Source organism: Argiope bruennichi, chromosome X2 (assembly GCF_947563725.1).
Source record: "Argiope bruennichi chromosome X2, qqArgBrue1.1, whole genome shotgun sequence".
Lineage (NCBI taxonomy): Eukaryota > Metazoa > Arthropoda > Arachnida > Araneae > Araneidae > Argiope > Argiope bruennichi.
In genome coordinates this window covers 82503979-82525208 of record NC_079163.1, presented here as the reverse complement: position 1 = coordinate 82525208, position 21230 = coordinate 82503979, and the positions used below count along the sequence as shown (strand labels likewise).

The window sequence follows — 21230 nt, the reverse complement described above, 5'->3', positions numbered from 1 at the left end:
CATAGATTAATATTTATGGAAATCCCACGGTTTAGGCTGCTGTCCAACCATTCTCCTGATGCTCGATCGCCAACGGAGCACAAATGATTATTAAGCGATTCTCGAATAATTTGTCATTTTCTTCCGCTCCTACGAACCCTAAGATGAAGATTAGTTAATCCTCCCTTCCGAAAGAAAGAAGATCCAGCTAAAGGAAAGGTTGGCAAAACTCGAGGAAAGCTGTCAGTGCCACAATCTTCTAAGAGAACCACCACCCTAGTAAAATCCTCACCTATCTCCACCGCGCAAGAAGGACACTTCCTTAAGCCGCTTCAAATTAGTTGAGAGCAAAAATGAAGCCAAAGCCAGCTTTACCTTTACACGAAAAATTCCCCCTCCCCAAAAAGCTTAACCCAGCCTGGTCCCAGAGTCTGCTGTCTTTGAATTGCAGCCCCCAGTACAGAAGCTAGGCCCTAACAAGATTTGTCAGAAACGGTTGAAACACCACGGCTGAAGGCAGGGGAAAAGAAAAGTAATAGGTATCCCAATGAAAAGGTGAAAAGTACGACAGCATGAACAGTTTGTAACTAGTCCAATCTCTTGGGATGAAGACACAGGGGCATCAGATTCCACAGATCAGCGAGACTTCATTCGTTTGTCCTTGCAGGATAAATGGGGATCAGGATAGGGAGGGGTAAAGGGGGAGGAATTGATCAGAGTTAAGGTAAGATATAAGAAAAGGAAGAAAAAAATGTTTTCAGAAGGAAGACGACGAACCTCATTATTGCACGGCAAGCTGACGAGTTGTAATTTTCATTGTTGTCAATACCCGGGACAAAATAGAGTTAAGCTACGAAGGAATGGAACAAAAAAGCAGAGTAGGAAAAAAGTCCTAAACAAGACATATATACAAACATCTTTACGTTATTATTATTATTTTTTGCCGTTCCATCATTTCTTTTGTCTTAATCTGAAACAGCTCTGGGCTGCAGACTCGCCCAAAGGCCTTGTTATCGGTCATATCTAATTCAACCTGAAGAAAAGCTACCAGCTAAGACACAAAGAAGTGAAAAAAGCTCTTGGAGGAAGAGGGTTTTTTTCCGTCAGACTCAAAAATAAGTTGGTCTTCATAAATTGGAGCCTTTTGATCTGTTTAGGGGAAATGAGGTGTAAAACAAGGGTTTTCTTCCTTAAATTCGAACATTTTTTTTTTTTTCCTTATTGTGTTTCAGGAAATTATGTTTTTCTGTCTCACCCCTCAATTTAAAAAAGATGCTTTCAGCCACAAGTGAAATTCTCTTACGTTAGAAGTGTTTTTTTCCCTGGAAAAAAGTGACTTCGGTGTGAAGTTTATAAAACTTTTCATTTTAAAAAAAATTGACGAATAATTTCTTTGTTTTTCACAACTTCTATTGTATTCAGAGTGCTTGGAAGATGAATTGTCTGTTCTATATGTATGTATTATGACATCAAAATATATATACGTATACTATTTTTTAAAAAAGTCTTTAAAATTTAAACTTTTAAGTGCTAACTTAAACTAATATATGTCGTTTCCAACTTCTAAAAATTAAGAAAAATACGATATGAAGAGGAACAAAAGAAATTTTGAATTTTTCATCTAACTGCTTGGTTTCTCTCTTATTCTCCCCAATACTACATGTAGAAGTTTATTTAGGAAAACGCCAGCTTAGATATCATTTTGGCCATCAAACGATTGCTCATAATTCCGAGGTCTGTCTTAAAATATCCCTCATTTGCTTTTAAAATAAAATATTAATTTGAATAAACAAAACCTTTTATAGCATATGTCTTTCATGCATTGTTTCACGTCGTCTTATGATCAACCAATATGTAGTTTCGCTTTGAATGTTAATAGTTTTCAATAAACGGTGTGTTTTTTGTTTCAGATCTTCCTGCACAAGTCGGCTATGCAGCACCATGCAAGGGAAATCCACAGAGGAGAAGTTAAACCCCACCAGTGCCAGCAGTGTCTCAAATCTTTCTCCTCCAATCATCAGTTAACGCAACACATAAGGATCCACACGGGGGAAAAACCCTACAAATGCTCCTATTGTGACAGGCGCTTTAAACAACTCTCTCACGTTCAGCAACACACTCGCCTACACACAGGTAAGGCTCTATTATCCTTCTTCCTTAAACTGCAAGCATCTGATCGTTCGAAACTAGCCGAACCGTCATTAGAGGGTTAAAATGTATTGATCGAAACCATTTTTTCTTATCATTGCTTTGAAGATAATTGATGCTGCGTTTAAATTATTCCAAATAGTTGGATAAGTAACGCTGCTATAAAGTTGCGTATAAATAACAGTAAGCTTCGTTTTAAAGGTGTTTGAACATTGCATACTATGAGCACACATACAATCAGTAAATATATATTGCGATTTAAATCAATCAAAATTAAAAGTTTATACGCCTCGATGTTGCCTCTGTGTTTACAGATTTATTGGAAACGAAACATATTAGGGGTTTATTAATTTATTAAATTTAATTTTTTTATTATTTTATATATCTATTAAATAAATTCATTTTAATCGGTTAACTTCCTTTATTATCCTATTGGTTTAACTTTTTTTTTTCTTAATTTATGTGCATTGTGAAATTATTTATCTCAAAGATTTATACACCTTAAATTATGACAGATTTTAAATCATTATTGATGGAGCATAATTTTTTAAATTGTCTTATTTTTTATTAATTGGTGCAGAAACATAAAATGATGAAATTCAAAGAATATTTTTATTTTCGTTAATGAACCAAACAAATGAATCAATCAAAAGCAATTTAGCAAGGATTATAGTAAAAAACAAATGAAAAATGAATATTCATTGACTGTTTAGGACATTGAAAAAAATTTTCACATCCAATCCCTTTTCGAAGGTAAAATATTTTCTCCAACTTTTTCTCACCTGAATAATAATAAATAAATAAAAGCATGAAATATTAATTAATTATAATTTGAATTTAATAATTACATTAAGAAATTTTAATTAAATGCTTCAAGTCCAAATGGTTATTTGTTTTATTACTTTTACATGCAGATATGCTTTGCTATCTTTAGTCAAATAGCTATTTACATTGTAGTAAGATTAATTAATGGTCTAGTCATTTTTTAAATATATTTCTCTTGTTTATGGCATGTAATAAGATGCCAGAAATTAAGATCTGTAGATAATCGTTTTTGAAAGCAGAATTTTTTTTTATAATGTCAATAGGAACTTAGTTGAACGAATTTCAAAATGGCGGACGTTGATGGAATGGGGTCTTGATTCTGCAACCCTCTCGACAGCCGAGATTCTATTATCAATAATAAATTTTACAAAATTTGGTTTCAGTTTCAGAATAGTTTATTTAATTAATCTTTGAGTTAACTAAAGGAAAACATTTATGAATTTTTAAAATGCTTTGTTTTATCCATATTTAAGTTGTACTTAATTTTCATATAAATAATAATTAATATCATTTTAAAATCATATTGGGAATAGTTATTTACTCGTAAATAGGAGTTCAGTGTCCTACTCGTTCTAATCTATTAGTCAGATAAGAAAAGAGTATTTTCATTATCAAATAACTAATTTCTTCAAATCAGCATAATCATGCAATTAAGATTTTGTAATTACGACTTGTAACTTTGGGCTACTATCAAATTTGAGTCTATTCTAAGATGTTTTTCGCTAATTTTAGCTTATTTGTTTCGAACAGTGGCATTAATTGATTTCAAAATAAAGTTATTTTTACGAGTATAGTCAGATATCTGTAAATAAGCAATACATGGCGCTTGTCTCTAAAACATCCACTTTTGCGTAGTTATCAAAACAAGTTTTAGCTCTTTATTTAAACGTGTTTACAGTTCAATATAATAATCCTTTGCTCGTTATAAAGGGGTTTCGAAAATATGCAAAAAAATGTCACAATTGCGCGATTTTAATTTACTCATATGCAATCTAATATTAAAAATAATTGTTGGATCTAAACGGAAGAAAAAAAATATGCAACAAATGTCACCATTGCATTTTCATTAGCAAAACCTCATTCGTTTTCCTAGTTCCTTGGTCAACTCAAAATTATGGCAACCTAAATGAATTTTTTTATACTTATATTTATTTTACCAAAGTTCGAAGTATAGAAAACCGTCCAAAAGAAAAGAATAACGAGAGATTTAACCAGATTTTTTTAAATTGGTAAAAGTCCATCTTTTTCACATACAGCTAACAACTTGTTCTTTTGGAAAAGAGACAAAAATTGATAATCAATATCCAGGCATTCACTCGTGTAAAGTAAGTGCATTAAGATAGCTATTGTGTGCTACGACCAGCCTCTGCGACAAGTTTTCTTTTCTTTCTTTTTTTCGCCCCCCCCCTTTTTTTCCACTCAATTTTCTCCCCGATATTTCTCCTCTCCCCTTCGTCCCAAACTGTTCTCAATCACGGAGAAACGAAGATATTGTTTTTTAGGGAATAAATTTAAACCGTGGGGCAGAGTAAATGAAACTTTTAACAAGGATCAATCGTCCGCGCATTCGTCTTGGTATGGGACATTTGCTGATATCGAAATTTATGGCCGATGGCCATTTTTGACAGATCACAGTTGACGCTTTACCTAGAGATTCTTTTTCACCTCACTGTGAAACTCTGGCTTGAATTATGTTCCGGATGAAATTATTTTTAATGATTGATGGACATCGGGAACCAACAGAAAAATGGGATACGTAAACAAAGAAAGTCGAACTTTCCAAACCTGCTTTCTGGATGACTTAAGAGTTTCTGATCATCGACTTTTTCATTGTTTGGTATCGATTCATGATATAAGTTTAATTTTAAAAATGTATATTATATTTTGCTTTAGACGATAGAAAAATTGGTGAATCAATTCCGTTTATTTCTGAGAGTCTAAGATCTCTATCATACAAATAAAGTTATAGATTTTATTTCCCTCGAGGTTCTGATCTGATGGATATCTGATTGCTACGCTGATAGTATGCGTTATTGTGTTATTGTGTCACGATATATGTATACGATAGTATGTGTTATTGTATCACGACATGTAATATGGAGAGGTTTTTTTACTTATAAAGGCAGATAATGATAGTTAAAGGCCAATAACCATTTTTAGCAGATCGCAGTTAAAGATTTTCCTAGGAATTTTTTTCACCCCGATATAAAATTTCAGCTCTAAAAATAATTTTATTCACGAATTAAATTATTTTTATTAATTTAGGGACAGCAGAAAAGAAGTACATAATCAAATTTACAGAACTTGTCTTCTAAGAATCCCAATTATCGACGTTTTCATTGTTTGGGCTTAAATTCGACATTCTTTATTTTCCCCTCATTTACAATAAAGCTAATTATCACATATTGAATTATAAGTGGGTGAAATATTACTGGGTGATAAAACTACACAGAGATTAGCTCTGCAAGGAAAATGAAACTAATAGTATAAATGTATAGCGGTTGCATCAACCCTTACGTAAATAGAGAAAATTTACTGGCACATCATCAACCATGCGCAGAAGAAAAATGTATAGGTAAATCATCAACCACGCGCAGAAGAAAAATGTGTGGATAAATCATCAACCCGAACAAAGAGTAAAAAATTACAGCAAAAATCAAAAAGAGAACAAATAAATACTAAAATATTATTAACCAGTACGAAGAGGACAAAAAAAAAAAAGTCTGAAAAAGTCTTTCCTGTTTTTTTGCTTAAATTCCCGTTTTAAAATAAAATTTTGGAACTCGTTTATCCGTAATCTCAAGACTAATTTATTATAGTTAATTTCCTAATTAAAATATTTGACTAACATTTATTATAATAAATAAAAATGTTTTAAGTAAAATATTGTGCAGTAAATCCTAAAAATTATACATATCATGGAATATTGTGTAAAAATAAACTTAATAACCGTCAATACATTTTTAACATTCTATGAAAAAGAATATATATTTACCTACCTGCCCCTACCATTTTTTTCGAATACCATGAGAAGAATCGTAATTTATATTTATACGTTGAAATTTCTGTTAGCTAAATTTTAGCATTTTTAGTGACTTTCAAATTATTGTCAATACGATCATAATCATTACAAGGCGGTGGAAACGATAAATTTACAATTTTCATTTTTTACAATTCATAGAAATATCGAGAAAATTTGGAGGGGAAAAGAGCAATTACTCATCAGTTCTTCAACTGGCTTGAGAAGAATAAGAAAGATATTTATCAAATAACTATGTTGAGTAAATTTCATTAGACTCCTCAAACTTTTATTTCGAGTTGCGAAGGTTTTTCGGTAAAGAAAAGTCTTAAAAAGTCTGGATAAATCATAAATGCTAAAGTTAGAGTTAAAAGTAAGATATGTCATATCAATTTGATTATCTTTTCAGTTTTTTTAATTATATATTTTTGTGTTGTATTTAAACAACAAACATCTTTTTAAAAGTTAAGTGAGAAAAAAAAATCTCTACAGTAAATTTAACTGGTACCATACATTCATATAAAAAAATAAAAAAAAAAAAAAACTCTCGCAAAATTTTTATAGCATGTTAAGTTCAAAGAAAAATGCGTGCACATAAAATGTGTATTTTATATTAGTTTGAATCGATATGTGGATATTAAATTTTATTGAAAATAATTTTTTCTCTTTTTGTTTAATAGTTGCCCATTTCATGTTAATTATTGACGCTGTTTACAATAATTTGTTGCTGTCCTCTATATTCTTTTTTAATTATCAATTTCCCACTGCCTCTTAAAATATCCACAATAACCTTTTTAACTCTTTAAAATGTTTCGGAACGCCCCAGCATCGCAACTTCTCTGCCTGTCAGAAATGCTTAAGCAATAAGATAGACAGGGCAGGCTATAAAAAGCTACGCTGCTTAGGTGACACGCGAAATATCGCAACTACCGCTCCATTTGACAGATACGCCCTCCACACCTTAAACATGAGTGGTTTGCACGCTGCTGTTGACACTTTTAATTCAACAAAATTCCATAACGTCTAATAGAAATTGAGAGGTAAAGGGTTGCCCAATAAAACCTCTCACCCATCCAATTCTTTATGATCAGCCATTAAAAATAATAATAATGTAAATAAACAAAATAATAATATACTTATTACCGATATGTTGGACCTTCCAAGTTTTCCTTTATGGTAAAAAAACCGCAGAAGAAAATCGTCCCCAAAGTTTTCGTCCCCTGAATGCGTGTAGAAAATAAAAATCGAGTGATAGGTCACTCGAGACAATCCCTAGTCGAGTCAGAGCTGCCCCCCTCCCCCAGTACTAAATCCCTTTACCCCTCCCCCCAATCCGACAAGGATATTAGCGAAGGCAGGCTGGCCTTCTTATATTCTCGTTAAGAAGACTGTCGCAGGCAGGCTGTAAGAAGTACATCGCTGGTGACCCCCAGGGTTTGGAAAAGCCATCCATTATACTCGATCTTGACGGCTGAATAAAGGCGCTTCCCCCCCTGCTTGTTGGGTGCAGGGGGGAGGGACAGAAATCAATGCGCCATTTACTATGCACGGACATCCATCATCGGCTGTCAAATATCTGTCACTGCTGTGATTTATGGCACGAGTGCTGGTCGCTTCTTCCCATTGGACAACGCTACCCACTGTCCACGCCCAAGGTTACCAACGCTGGGCGCGTATTTTAAAAGCCAAATTTCGCCATTTGGCTTACTGTGTTTTTTACATAGGATTTATATAGGGAATAGATCGCCATCGGGTGGAGATGTTGGCGTGATTTTGCGGGGAAAAAGTTACGCAGAAGCGCAATCGCAAGGGAGATGATCCTTCTGGGTATTTTTCACTGCCACATACATCAAAAAGTTTCGCGCCTAATCTTGCCTTAATTTTAATGCTTCTTGTTTTACAACTTTTTTTTATGTTTTGTGGGTTACCGATTGATTTAAATATTTTTTTCTCGTATTTTTTAATGTCCTGTTGTAAGTTTACCTTTGTAGATATGAATCTGAAACTTCAGGCTTGGTTTTTTTTTATGTATCACATTTTTTTTCTAAGAACCTATAAAATAAAATAAAAAAAAACATTTATTTTTTTTTCAAAAACAAATGTACTTAAAAAGCTTGAAACGCAGCTAGTTAGTTTCTCATTTTTTTTCCTTCGTTTCTTTTATACAGTATTTTAATCATTTTTTGCATTTGAAGATAGTCTTTTATTCCATCCTTTTTCTTTTTTTTTTCCTGTCTTAATAAAAACTTTTAAATCCTGCAATTCAATTTCATTCTTAAAGATGGCCTCTCCCTCCCCAAGAAAAAAAACATACAGTTTATATTTCCTGTTAACATGTTTTACTTCCTATTTTTTAAGCTTCGAATTTTTTTTAATTACATTTAGTTTTTATCTTAATGAAACCTCTTTTTAGAGCTAATATTCAATTTTACATGGATAATCTCCTGTAGAAGTAGCACTATTCATTTTCTAAAAGCATTTCTTCCTTCAAACTTTTAAATTAGAATTTCTTTCTAAATTAGATCGACTCGCTTTTAATGAGCCATATCTTGCGCCAAATATAAGGCGAGGTCTCTTCGAAATATGGCAACCCTTATCATTGCTCTTTGAAAGTTCGGTGACGTCAGAACTCCACAGACAGCATGGCGGATGAGCGTTCTGTCTTTCATCCGATCTTTTCCTTTTTCGTTTTTTAAAAAAACCTTCATCACTCCGATTTTGCCAGAAAAACGGCAATTTCTTGCTCTCTTTTCAGAACTTTTCCGTATACGTTTTTGAGGTCTTCAAAACAGTTTGACTGAACACATATATACGAAGAGAGCCCCCAATGAAAAACCGAAAAATATTGTTGTTGTTGCTTTTTAAATTTATATAAAAAATAAGGAAACTTTTTGAAGGGAAAATATTTTTAAAAATAATTTCATGATTTTCTTCTTTTTTTGTGTGTAAAACTCTTGACCGTTAATTTGAAGCAGAAGCAACTGAATTCTGATTTTTTTTTTTCCCCTTAAAGGAAGGGAACAAATGTACATATATACATATAGTTTTATAGTTTAGGCTTATTTGAGACGCATTTTTTTCCCCCTTTAAAAGTATGAAATCGATTTAATATCTTTTGATTCTCGGAATTCGTCTTGAAAAATTATAAATGTTGTTAAAAATTGAAGATATTATCTTTATTATTTTTAGTTTTATTTATTTATTTATTTTACTTTTCTTTTCGTTTCTTTACTCAAATTTTATTTTAAAAGATCCAAAAAAAGTTATGGTGCTTTTTTAGGGGAAGTAATTATTATTTAAAAATGCTTGCTTTTTCTCCACAATTAATGGGGTATTTTTGTGTTTCGTCTTAGTCAAAATTATACAACATTTAAATTAATTAATTATTAGTGATATCCTATGGATTTAAATAAGCTGCTTAAAATACTATCTATTTATCTTTCATAAAACTTATTAACTGTAACTTTGAGAAATTATGTGTCTTTGAACGATATTTTCAAAATTTAATGACTTTGTGAGGAAAATATTACATAATAATATTTTAAAGTATTGAACTACTTGTATGCGATCCAACCTCAATTCATTTCTAAAAGCCATAAATTTTTAATTAGCATATCAAATAATTGTAGTATGAAAGCATTGGAAATTACGTGTATTTCGTTTTAACTTGTATTTTATGTCATCTAATTACTTATTCTATTTTCTTTTATTTATTTCCGCTTGTCAGATTAAAAAATGATGAAAGTGTCACTACAAAATTTCAAATTAACCCAGAAAAATTTAAAAAATATGGGTTTCTTTTTAGAAAATTTCATATCTTCTTGTAATTTTAGTGGTATGCGGATTCATTTGAGGACCTCGCATTAATAATAATAATAAAAAAAAAATGTTTACGTACAAACCTGTGCATGTATTTGTCATTTACCAACGCAAATATTCATAAGGAAAGTTTTCAAATTGAAAAATTTTTTTGCTCCAAAACCATATACATTTTTTTTACATAAAATTTACATCCAGCATGTTTAAGAACGCACCTTATTTATTTTTCCCTCCCCTTTGCATTTCAGCCCTCTTTCTCACGTTAAAAAACCACTCCGAGCTGAAAGTCCTGAGTAGAGGCTACTGTTGATAAATATACCCATCATCAAACCCTGCCATTAACTGCTGAGGCTGGTCTTATTTTTCAACTTGAAGCCGCGCGACTTCCTTCCTCTCCGCCTCTATCCCTACTCTCCCCATACACTTCATCAAACCCGCTTTACGTTTCCCATTCAACGTCCGTTTTTCCTATTTGATAGTTGGGCGCGATATCCTGATCTATCCTCTATCAAAATACTCTCTCGCTCTCTATTTGAGAGTTGAGCACCTTTAACGCGTTCTGATCTCTTTTTCTACCCGTCAGTCGGCCGGTCGTTACACAGTCAAAGCCCCATTTGTCACTGCAGAGGCGACTTTTTTTTCCTACCCCTCCATTGCTATTGGACGTGAAGGAAAGAGATTTTTCGCCCATGCAAAAGCCCCATCTATTTGGTTGCGCCCTATAATGCATAAAAAGCCCTACCTATACTCATTTACTTCGCATTTAGTTTGGTCATAACTCGATGATGCAATTTTTACACCTGGCGTAGTGGGGAGGGGGGATGATACGTAAGGTGGGATAAAGAGATAAATCCCGGGGAGCGAAGGGAATAACGGCCGCCTATGAAGAGCCTCGTTGTGTTCATTTATTCAAGATGATAGCCGAGGTTTTACATAAAAATAAAAGTAACCTGCGGACCTCAGATAAAAAAAAGTAACAAATTGAATTAATATGCACATGCTCGTTAGTTGTTGCTATCGGTCCGAAGTTTAAAACATTGAGGGTGTTTAAACGTTGAAATATTTATACGGTGTTTTGGATTTTATACTGCTAGCAATATTTTGATTCGGGAGATGTTGAAAATTGAAAGCTCGGGTAGATACGTGGTAGGTGATGATATATTTTTCTCCGGATTTAAATCTTAGAAAACTTCTGATAAAAAGAAAAAAGTTAATTTTTAAATGTGTGTATTAATTATTTTATTTTCCTTTGCTCTTGTAAATGTAGCTATGCAAATTTTTTTTTGTTTATATTTTAATGACGGAAATATTCTTCAATTATAATATCTAAACAAAACGGTTTTGGTCCTTTTTTCTCTTTTTAAAATTGATCATTTTTTGCTATATATTAATTTTTTCCCTTTACTTTATCTCAAAATGATGGCAATATATTGAAAGAAATATTGTATGTATTTACTACGAGAAACAAAATGATTTTAACTGTTGATAAATTGTATTCTGAAAAACAGAATTTTAAAGAAAAAATTCAAAATTTGTGATTTATTTATTGATAAATTGTATGTTTATACTCTAGAATATGCATACCGAACCTTTGATATTTCAAATAAACATTTGTATTTAATCCTCAGTTGTTTAATATTGAGAATAATTTTTGAATTTTCTTAGCAATACTGTTGATTTTCAAAAAATTTAATTTAATTTTAAATTTATTTCAAGTAAATGCGTACAAGAAAGTGAAAAGTTTGTTATAACAAAGTTTATCTTCTAGCAGCTAGTGAATTGCTCATAATTTTCCCTGGGGACATGTTTTTATTGAAAAGTATTGAAAAATGGAAAATCTTTTTATTAAGTTACTATTCTTCTATATATACACACAAAATGATATTCTTTCTTTAAACTAATAATATTTGCTAAAATGACTTCCTAATAACTCCATTAGTGCCAAGAAAAATGGAGACTAGAAATGATCAATTATTTAAAAAAAAATGTTTACATGAACAACTATCTACTACAAAAGTCGTTGGCATGTGGAAATCTTGTTATCTCATAGTTCCCTTACTATTTCTAAAAATCCGAATTATATAAATTGTTTCAAAGTTTTCAGCAAAACTTTCTATGTACTATAGTCAAACGGTTAAAACCACATATTGCATTTATACAAATTGGAACTAATATGCACTTCATATGTACATAACTCTGTCTAAATATAAGCAGCTCTGTGTAATTTGGGCTATGTATATTGTGCATATATACTTAATGTGGTGACGGTTTATAAATGCTGCGATATATTTATAAGCTGTAATTGGTAATTTCCTAGAGTCTTGCAGTTTTGATAAGTGAATACATGCTATTCAAATGTAAATTTAAAGGGCAATTATGATTTAACAAAGTGATTAGTTGCCTGTAATTTAAACCGTGTTAAATCAGTTTGTGAAAGACTGAAAACATGCTCAATTTAAACTTTTCTTCTGTATATAAATTTGTAGACTCCTTTTTACTGTCTTTAGCATAAATTTTTAATCCATGAAATTTCTTTTTTAGTTATTATTTGAATATTTGTTTTTTCAGAAAATTGGGATATTTGAGAAATTTTCAATTCTGATAAAATTTTGTATTACTGAAGGATTAAAAAATAGAGTTCCCAGATTCAAAATATTGAAGATTCTGTTTAATAGTAGTATATTAAATATTCAAGAAGATAATCCAACTATCTTATTAATTTTTTTCTTTTCTGATTAAGTAACAAGTATTAATGACGCTATATACAAAAATAAATTGTTGCAAATGTCTTCTTTTAGTTTTCGAGCTGAAATGTACAACAAAATTATTTCAATTAATCAGAAATTTATTTTAATGATCAAGAAAAATTCGCCTGTAAAATTAAATTGAAAAAAAATATTTTACATGCTAATATCACTTAATCACTCTAATATCACGTGGTATTATTTATCTTCCTATAATCCCATTGCCAATTTAAAAAAAAGCATTAAATAAGGTTCTTTAAAAAATTTCCGGTGGGAGTTAATTTTTTTATTCATTTTTTTTTATTCCGCACAATTTTATTATGATTATGCAAATGGAGTTATATAACAACCATGAAGGAAGAACTTTATATAAAAAAAATCTATTTTAGATCAATATTTTATAAATTCACCTTATATGTATAATCTCAAAATAATATAATAATTTTAAAAAATATTTCACATTTAATTAAATTAACTTATTAAACCCATAATTCGTTTTTTTTCCCCTTAAAATTCCAATCAAGCAAAAATTCTTTTTCCGAAATTTTGAGAAATGAAAATGGCAATTGGAGAAAAGTAGGGTTTTAAAAATTCCCAGAAAAATAAAAATGATTTTTTTTTTTAATTTTATAATATACATAATAGGGTGGATTAGTATGTAAATTAAGTTAATCTGAAATTAATCTGAAAAAATATTTTTTTATTTGCATGCGTATATTATTGTATTTTATAGAATATTTATATTCTTCTGAGATGTACAATTTTTATAATTACTCAATAATTTTGAAAAATATTTATTTCGCTGTGCATTTCCTTTAAAATTTTAATCAAACAAATAATTTTAACAGTAAATTTTATAATTTTTTTCTTACTTTAAAATATATTCAGTCAAACAAAAACTTTTTGTAAAATTTAAAAATTCAGAATAAAAATGAGTTGCAGATTTTTAAATCTTTCCCAGGAATTAAAAAAAAAACACCTAATCTTATTGAGTTTTAATTTTTTAAATTATTGTATATCAGCTTGTAAATTAAGATGTAAAATTAAACATCAAACATTATTTTTGTTTCAAATGCAGATTTTAATACTTTCTAGTAATCATCTAATACTCGCTGTCAGAAATATTACAATAAAAAAGTATTATGTTGTCGATATGACTCCATTTGAATAGCCTTATAACTCACAAAATTTCAGTCAAACAAAATTGCATTTTTTGAAAATTTGAAAATTGAAATAAACAATGAGTGATAAGTGGATGGATGAAGGGGAGGGGGAGGTGTAGTAGATAGATATTCGAAAGAAAAGAAAGATTCCAAATCAAAAGAATTCCTTCTTTCAAAAAAAAAAAAAAAAAAAAAATCCGTCAGATATTTTTTTTAAAAATTTCAATGTCTTATTATATTACCTCAAACCTCCGTATTATTCTATCCAAAAACTCCCCCGTAGAAGAAAGAAGGGGGTAAAGTAGGGTCTTTAAAAAAAAGAATTTTAAAAAATGCCCGGAAAGATAAAAATGTTGTTTTGTTTTATTCTTTTTTAATCCGCACAATTTCGGAGGGTGTAGTGTATACTGGGGTGGCGTTTATCTTTTTATCGCTTTTTATCCACACTGGGTTTCTTCCGCCCCCTTAGATTTTTTTTACATTTTTTCTCTCTCGGAGGAGAGGCGCGGGGGTACGATTTCATCTCTTTTCATCCTGGGGAGTTTGATTCGCCTATCTCCCTAACTAATCCCTAGCTGAGACTTTCTCTCCCCAGCTGAATCGCGGGTCGTGCAGCTGGAGCCAGCTGATGAGGTCGCCATCCAGGCGCGTCAAGTGCTTCGCTCCTCGCATCAGTCTGCGCATCAATCACGGCTCCGTGACAGTGACACGGAATCTCCGCGGATACGTATCACACTTCCGCAGGTGGGCTCTTCCGGTTTGCTCCGATCTTTTTCCTCCGGCTCCGGGAACTATTTTTTCTCGCATTAATCATGGTCATGCATATGTCGTAGGGGGCCTCATCACACGCTTTGGAGCCACCTCACCGCTCCAGATTACACCCCCAAATTCCTCTACTAAAGCACTGATGCTCAATCGAGAATATGTTAAACCCCCGGATTTTTTCCATCTTTTTCTTTTTCCGTCCTGCTCTCTCTCTCTCTCTCTTTGCTTTTTATTTGGGACTGAGCTTTTTTTTCATACCTCTCGTTTCGACACTTATATGCAAAACACATAGAAATGAGTATCCGTGGACTGACTTCTTGACGAAAGTGGGAATTTTTTTTCCCTCGGTTTCTTTATTAACCCTTTAGGTGTTTTGGGGGAGGGGGCGTAGTTTCTCTCCTTAAAGTTTGGCAACACTCTGTATCTGACCACTGCAGCACGTCCAAAATTATGACAAATCTAAAGGTAATAAAAGGATATCCTTTATTTAATAGGTCATTTCTATTAGTTCATTAATGATTATAATCCTTTTTACTAGCAGACGCCGTTTTTTAATTAACAGTGTTCAATGGAAAAATAATTAAACCCTGAATTTTTTTTCTTTTCTACTTCTCTCTCTCTTCTCTTCTTCTCTTGTTTCTTTATTTGTTTGCAAAAATACATAGAAATGAATTGTGTATTGATTTCTTGATGAACAAGGAATTTTTCTCTTCTTGTTTTCTTCCATGACCTTTTAGGCATTTGCAGAAATAACACTTCTTTTGTCTGTTGAAATCCCTATGGTCACTTGCGGTTCTCCAAAAAATTATGGTGAATCTAAGTGGTTAGAGGATATCTTTCATTTCATTAGCTAGTTCCACATATTTTATTAACTATTTTATTATTTTTCATAACCTTTTATTCCTGATGCTTAGACAAAAAAAAGAAAATTATCCCTTTCTTCCCCACAATGTTTTCCTTTTTCCTCTCTTTTTTTTTAAATAGATTAATCTAATTTAATTTTGATTTCATAACAGCGGCGCCACCTGTTTGTGAATTTAAGAAAAATTGATTTCAAGATTCTGTGGTATTTATAATGATAAATCATGAATTAAAAACTAAAATGGTGGAGAATAATTTTTAAAAAAATGTTTACTATTTTGATTTTCAATAATCTTCATTTCAAAAACTGTTTTTTAAGTTTATTCTGAGAAACGGTTATTTCTTCTAATATTTAGATCAAACTATTAAAAATAACCATTTCTCAGAACAATTAACTACCCACAATTATAATACCCCGAAGCATTCTCCTGGACTAATAATATTCACAGAATATTCTTAACAGCTAAATCATCGAATAAATCAAGCTTATCTCTTCACTTTTTTAATGATCTTTGTATCGGCATTTATGATTAGAATTTAGTACCACTGATTTGATTTCTTATCGCAAGAAAACTCTCATTTTCATGCTCCTAGTTTTCTTTGCATCAACCTTTTGATTATATCAGAAGAAAATATTCTTTCTCTATAATAAATCTCAATTTGACTTCTGGAACGCACCGAAATAAAACTTTCAAATTTTCTAAAATTCTCAAAAGGGACTATATTATTTAATCATCAATATAGATATTTTATTGCCATCACATTTCATTTTTAATATTTTTATTTCACCATGTAGTTGGCTAGTGAACGGTCATGCTAATCATGACTCAAATACCTTTATATTAGTGTAATATAAAAATATGAAAAATGGTATATCGATTCCATTATTTCTTTCAACTTACTTTAATTGAGGTCTAAAATTTCTGTTTCTTTAGATGATTACTTTATTATTGATTATTAATAAAGCTACTCTTATCAATTCAAAAAAAATATATTATCATTATCATAATCTTAGTTTTTATGAATAGTTAAAAATAAATTTATGGAGTTTTTCTCTCAGTTATTTAAATGCATTTCCCACAAATTTATTAATTGTTTATTAAACAGAATAGCAACCTGAAATTTGAAAACAATATTCTTGAAATATAAGATGATTAATATTATTTTCGTAAGATTCAGATACGGGAGAGGTGTAAAAAATTCCTAAAACTATCCTTCCCTCTACTGAGCTAAGTAAAGTTCAAAAGAAGAAAAAAAATTAAGATTGGTTCATATAATTTTTGGTTAGCAGGAAACCAAGAAATTTAAAAAGGAAAATTAGTATATTTGTGGAGCGGCTGTTCCAAATTGAAGCGAAAAATATGAATAGTGTGTATTAAACGACTAAATTAATAACCGCGAGCTTTCCCAGAGATGCCCGATCCTTAATTATTAATCCATTGGAAGCCATATGAAATGAGATTTTTAAAAAATCTTTTTTGTTTCCCTTAAAATGAAAGTGCTGTCCAAAAATATGGTCCTAAGTTTGATATTTTATCAAAAATCGTTAAAATACTTCAAAATTTTAATTAATGAATTAATTTATGGTCTTATCAAGAATGAAGTAATTTTTTTATTAATATTTAGAAAGGTGTACCATAAAATCATTTCAAAAAGCCCAGTTTAATTTCCTGCATTTTATAGTATCCTTATTTTGTATCTTCCATTTGTTCCTTCTATAAAAATATTTTAGGCATCCATAATCTCAAAACCAGCAATAACAAAACGTATTGTTCAAGTTCGAATAAAAAAATAGGATGGTAAACTTATTTGAAAAAATAGTTCAAAATGAAACCATACACTGTATAATTAGCAATAGTGCTTCAACAAAAATGATGACTTTGAAACAAAAATTTTCAATTTATGTTGAAATGTTTTTTAAGGAATGTTCTAAATTTTTTTTCACGTCTAGCCTATTTTACCACAAACCATGTTGTTAAAAATAATAAATATTAACTGAAAGTTCTTTGATGTCGTCTGCAGACTTGAAAATAATAACTCTTGTATTTACTTCGTTTAATAAGAAAATGAATTAAATTTTTTATTATCATTTTCTAATTTTAAGATTATTCATTATGAGTTTGTAAAATTGAACTGCATATATATGAACTTATATTATAAACTGAACATGTTTACTAATAAAAATTAATCAAGCTTGCGAAATGTACATATGTATACTGTACATGTTGCTTTTAACGACGAGTTTTTATTAAAAGCTGGGATGATGTCTTTTAGAAGGAAAATATTTTTCTGCATTTATTAGCAATAATGAAAAAAACCAAAAAAAAAAAAAACACAGTTTTGTTTTGTATTTACCCAGTATATATTAAACAGAACTGAAAATACATGCATTTTTAGCTCTGCATATATAGATGAAATCAATGTAGCAAATATAGCGAAACTAATTTCTATGATAATAGCCTGAATAAAATATGTTTTCTTCAAATGTTTGTTACTGCCAGCTACTCTTTAACAATAGCAGAAAACGTTTTTCTATTTACTTAGCTTTCTTCCATTAGCAAACGGAACCCTAAAAAAACTTTTAAATTATTATCACGGCACCGCGTCCTTAAAAAATCATATTTTCCTTTGGGATATTTTTTGCGTCCTTTTTCTAAAAAATAGCCAAGACATAATAACCAACTTTTTTTTCATGTGTTTACCTTAGAATTTGTGTCTAAATTAAAGATGTTAAGTTCCACTTGCATCATTATGCATCCATTTTTTACTGTTGTTAAGTTCTTAGGAAAAACTACTAATGGGCTTTTGTTCGGACACATGAAATAAAACAGTTCTTAAAGCGTCGTAGGTTTTGAATTAAACCCTCTCGTAAAACATGATCTGCAAATGTAAATAATGAATTGTTTTATTCATTAGTCATCTTTACTGTGTTATACATTGCTGATAGTTTTATGTTTATTAAAGGAATTTGTTTATAATTAGTTTTATCTGTTTGGTGTGCAAATATTTATTATGCATCTTTTTACCCAAATTAAATTTAAATATATTAAAATTGTTCTTTATTTTGGAATATTGCTGTATTTACAAGAAATAACAGAATTCAGTTTTTATAGAGGGAAATAAAATTGTTAAGTATTTTTCAAATATTTTCATTTAAAATTTACAATTTAAATACTTTCGAAAATTAAAAGCAATTTATTATTACTTATTATTTTTTTGTTATTTTATGCTGATATTCATTAAGGAATTTATTTAATTTTAGATATGGTATGTAAATCTTCTACGTGAAAAATAAGTTAGTTCTCTGTTTTTAAATGAGCTTGACTTTGTAAAAATAACTTCTGATGTGAATACAAAACTATTCGTCAGAAATAATGCCCAATTCTTTAATACTTATAAAAAATGCATTGCAATGAAGAGTTATTTCGATGTCTGATATTCTGATTTATACCACCTATTATTAATGAATATTTATGATGATTAATCTATTTGCTTTATTTTAAAGAATGTAAAATCAGACATTCACAAAAATATAATTTTACTTATGAATATTCAGCGTTGTCGTCTGCAAAAATATTTATCTAGTTTACTATGTTTAAAATTAGCTCTTTTTATCATTTAATTTTGTATGCATAATTCTTTATTACGAAAATTACAAAAACATCTCGCTTATTGTGATTACAAAATAGTATACGTGCGAGCACGATTTCTGTGAAAGTACTTTTACTGCAGGGTTAGAGCATAAGCAAGAGAAGCATCTTTCAGTTGAGTACTCATGATGAACTTTCAGCAAAGTTCACCATTCCGTTTCATGCAAACGGAATCTCTGTAAAAGTGTTTTTGTAGCAATAATAGATTAAAAGAAAAAAAAAACTTACGTCTAAAGTTTTTCTTTATAGAATTTTTGAAAATAATTTAGAAGCGTGAATAAATTAATTCAGAAGAAGCTTTGTGCTTAGATGTAATTCAGACAAGTAATTCGAAAAATTTTTTACAAAAGCGGAACACACATTTTAATCGAAATACTATTTAATGTACTTCTACTGTTTTTTTCCATCACATCCCTAGGAACCGAAACCACCCCTCGTTTAAATATATTACATTTTGTATTATTTACGTTGTCTTGTAAACACGATTATTTGAGCAGATTTTAACAGATTGGAATTAGCGAGTGATATGTTCGGGAGGGGGGGGGTATTATGGTCGAGGATGTAAATGGACCATCCAGCTCAAGGAGGGGAAGGGGAAAATTTTGGGGATTAAAACTTACTTAAAAACTTACAATCGAAGGTAGAAAAAAAAACTATAACTAGGCGGAATACAGTCTCTTCATATCAAACAGATTTTGTGTTGAATGTTTTCCAATTTGTATACTACTATACTATACCGAAGTACTGCATAACAGCTCACAAATTAAAAATTCAAAAGGGACTTTTTATTCTATGCTTGTGATATCTAAATTTCTAATTAGTTGCATTATTTCTGCACTATCTTTCTTCAAAACCTTATAAAATTAGAGATGGAAAGGACAGAAAGGAGAATTCTTTTCCTTTTATCTCCTGACAAAGTAAATCTTTCTTCAATTTCAGGCTTATTTAGGAATATTTATATATTTGTTTTTGTTAAAATTTATTCCTCAAGAATATTTGTTAAAATTTTATTCCACAAATTTTTTCTACAAAACATATTTTTAAACTATATTTTAATAAAAATTCCTATCTTTCCTTTGCAATTTTAAGTAATAACGGAAAACTTCGTTTCAAAAAGTGCTCGTGCTGTTAGATTTTATCGAAATAGCATTAATCTTTTTTCATGGATATAAAATGTCAAATCAAATCATATTACTTTGAGAATAAAATATTAAATATTCTGATCATTTTTAAAATTATTTCATTTTTTAAAAACTTTTTTCCTATTTTAATTATCATGCCATTTTAAATTCAAGATTAATAATTCTAAAATGGCATTTTTTACCCATTCCACAAAGAAATATTTTTGAGTGTATTTACATTAACTTTATATTTAATGATACCTTTTAATGCTAATAAAGGTAATAAGAAGATATTTCACACTGATTACTTTTGTTATTCAAAATTATCACAATCCCTTTCAGACTTTGATTAAGAGTTTAATCTAGTATTATAGATTAATGTACAAAAATTTTAATATTAATTTTTTATGCCTTTTCAACTCTGGGAGCAATCTAATCGAAACAGCTTTTAACCTAATTTTACATTTTTAATCGTACTTATTTGTACTTAACTAATTTTATCCTTCAGTTAAGAAGCTTCACTTCACTTGGAATTTTCAAGCCAACCAAAAAAAAAAAGTACCAAATGAAAATAAGAAGAAGAAAAAAAGGAATCTTTTAGAAGGATTAAATCTAATTAATGATACTCTTAAGCTGTATTTTAGTTTTTTTTTTCTTCCCGTTGACGCCTTCAATATCCTGGCTGGAACCAATTCTAACATACCCTAAATGAAATAAGCGCGTATGCTTCGTTTCGATCATTTAAATCGATTAGAAGCAGTAATTAATGCTGGGCTGGCGGGGGCTAACACTTTTTGCCGGGATCCCCTGGTCTAGTGAGGATTTTGCCAATGGGGCGTTATTTCGATAATTGCTTACTTTGGCGACCTTGTCATGCGTATAGCGGAGATCAATATTATCCCGATGATGGAACCCCAAGCTAGATTGCCTATTGAGCTGGTCTGGCTTAGGAACCAGGCCCCTTTTAATGGTGTTTTCGTAAGGAACTTTTTTATTCAGGATATCATGCCCAGAATGCCAGGAAATTATGTTTTGCCAAAAGAGATATCGTCCCACAGAGCTCAATACTGCAGTGCTATTTGTTGGTACTGGCTATTCTTCTTTCCGTATTGTTTTCAACAGATACAGTAACCTAA

The 21230-nt window shown here is 30.3% G+C and overlaps 1 protein-coding gene across 3 annotated transcripts in view; it reads left to right on the top strand.

Moving 5' to 3' along the window:
* The window catches only part of LOC129960044 (zinc finger protein rotund-like), a 590565-nt gene that overhangs the window by 548514 nt on the left and 20821 nt on the right, over nt 1-21230 (top strand). For all 3 annotated transcript variants that reach the window (XM_056073066.1, XM_056073063.1, XM_056073062.1), the window contains exon 5: nt 1890-2112. In XM_056073066.1, the coding sequence (XP_055929041.1) occupies nt 1890-2112 (223 nt within the window). The remainder of the gene's footprint in view (nt 1-1889; nt 2113-21230) is intronic.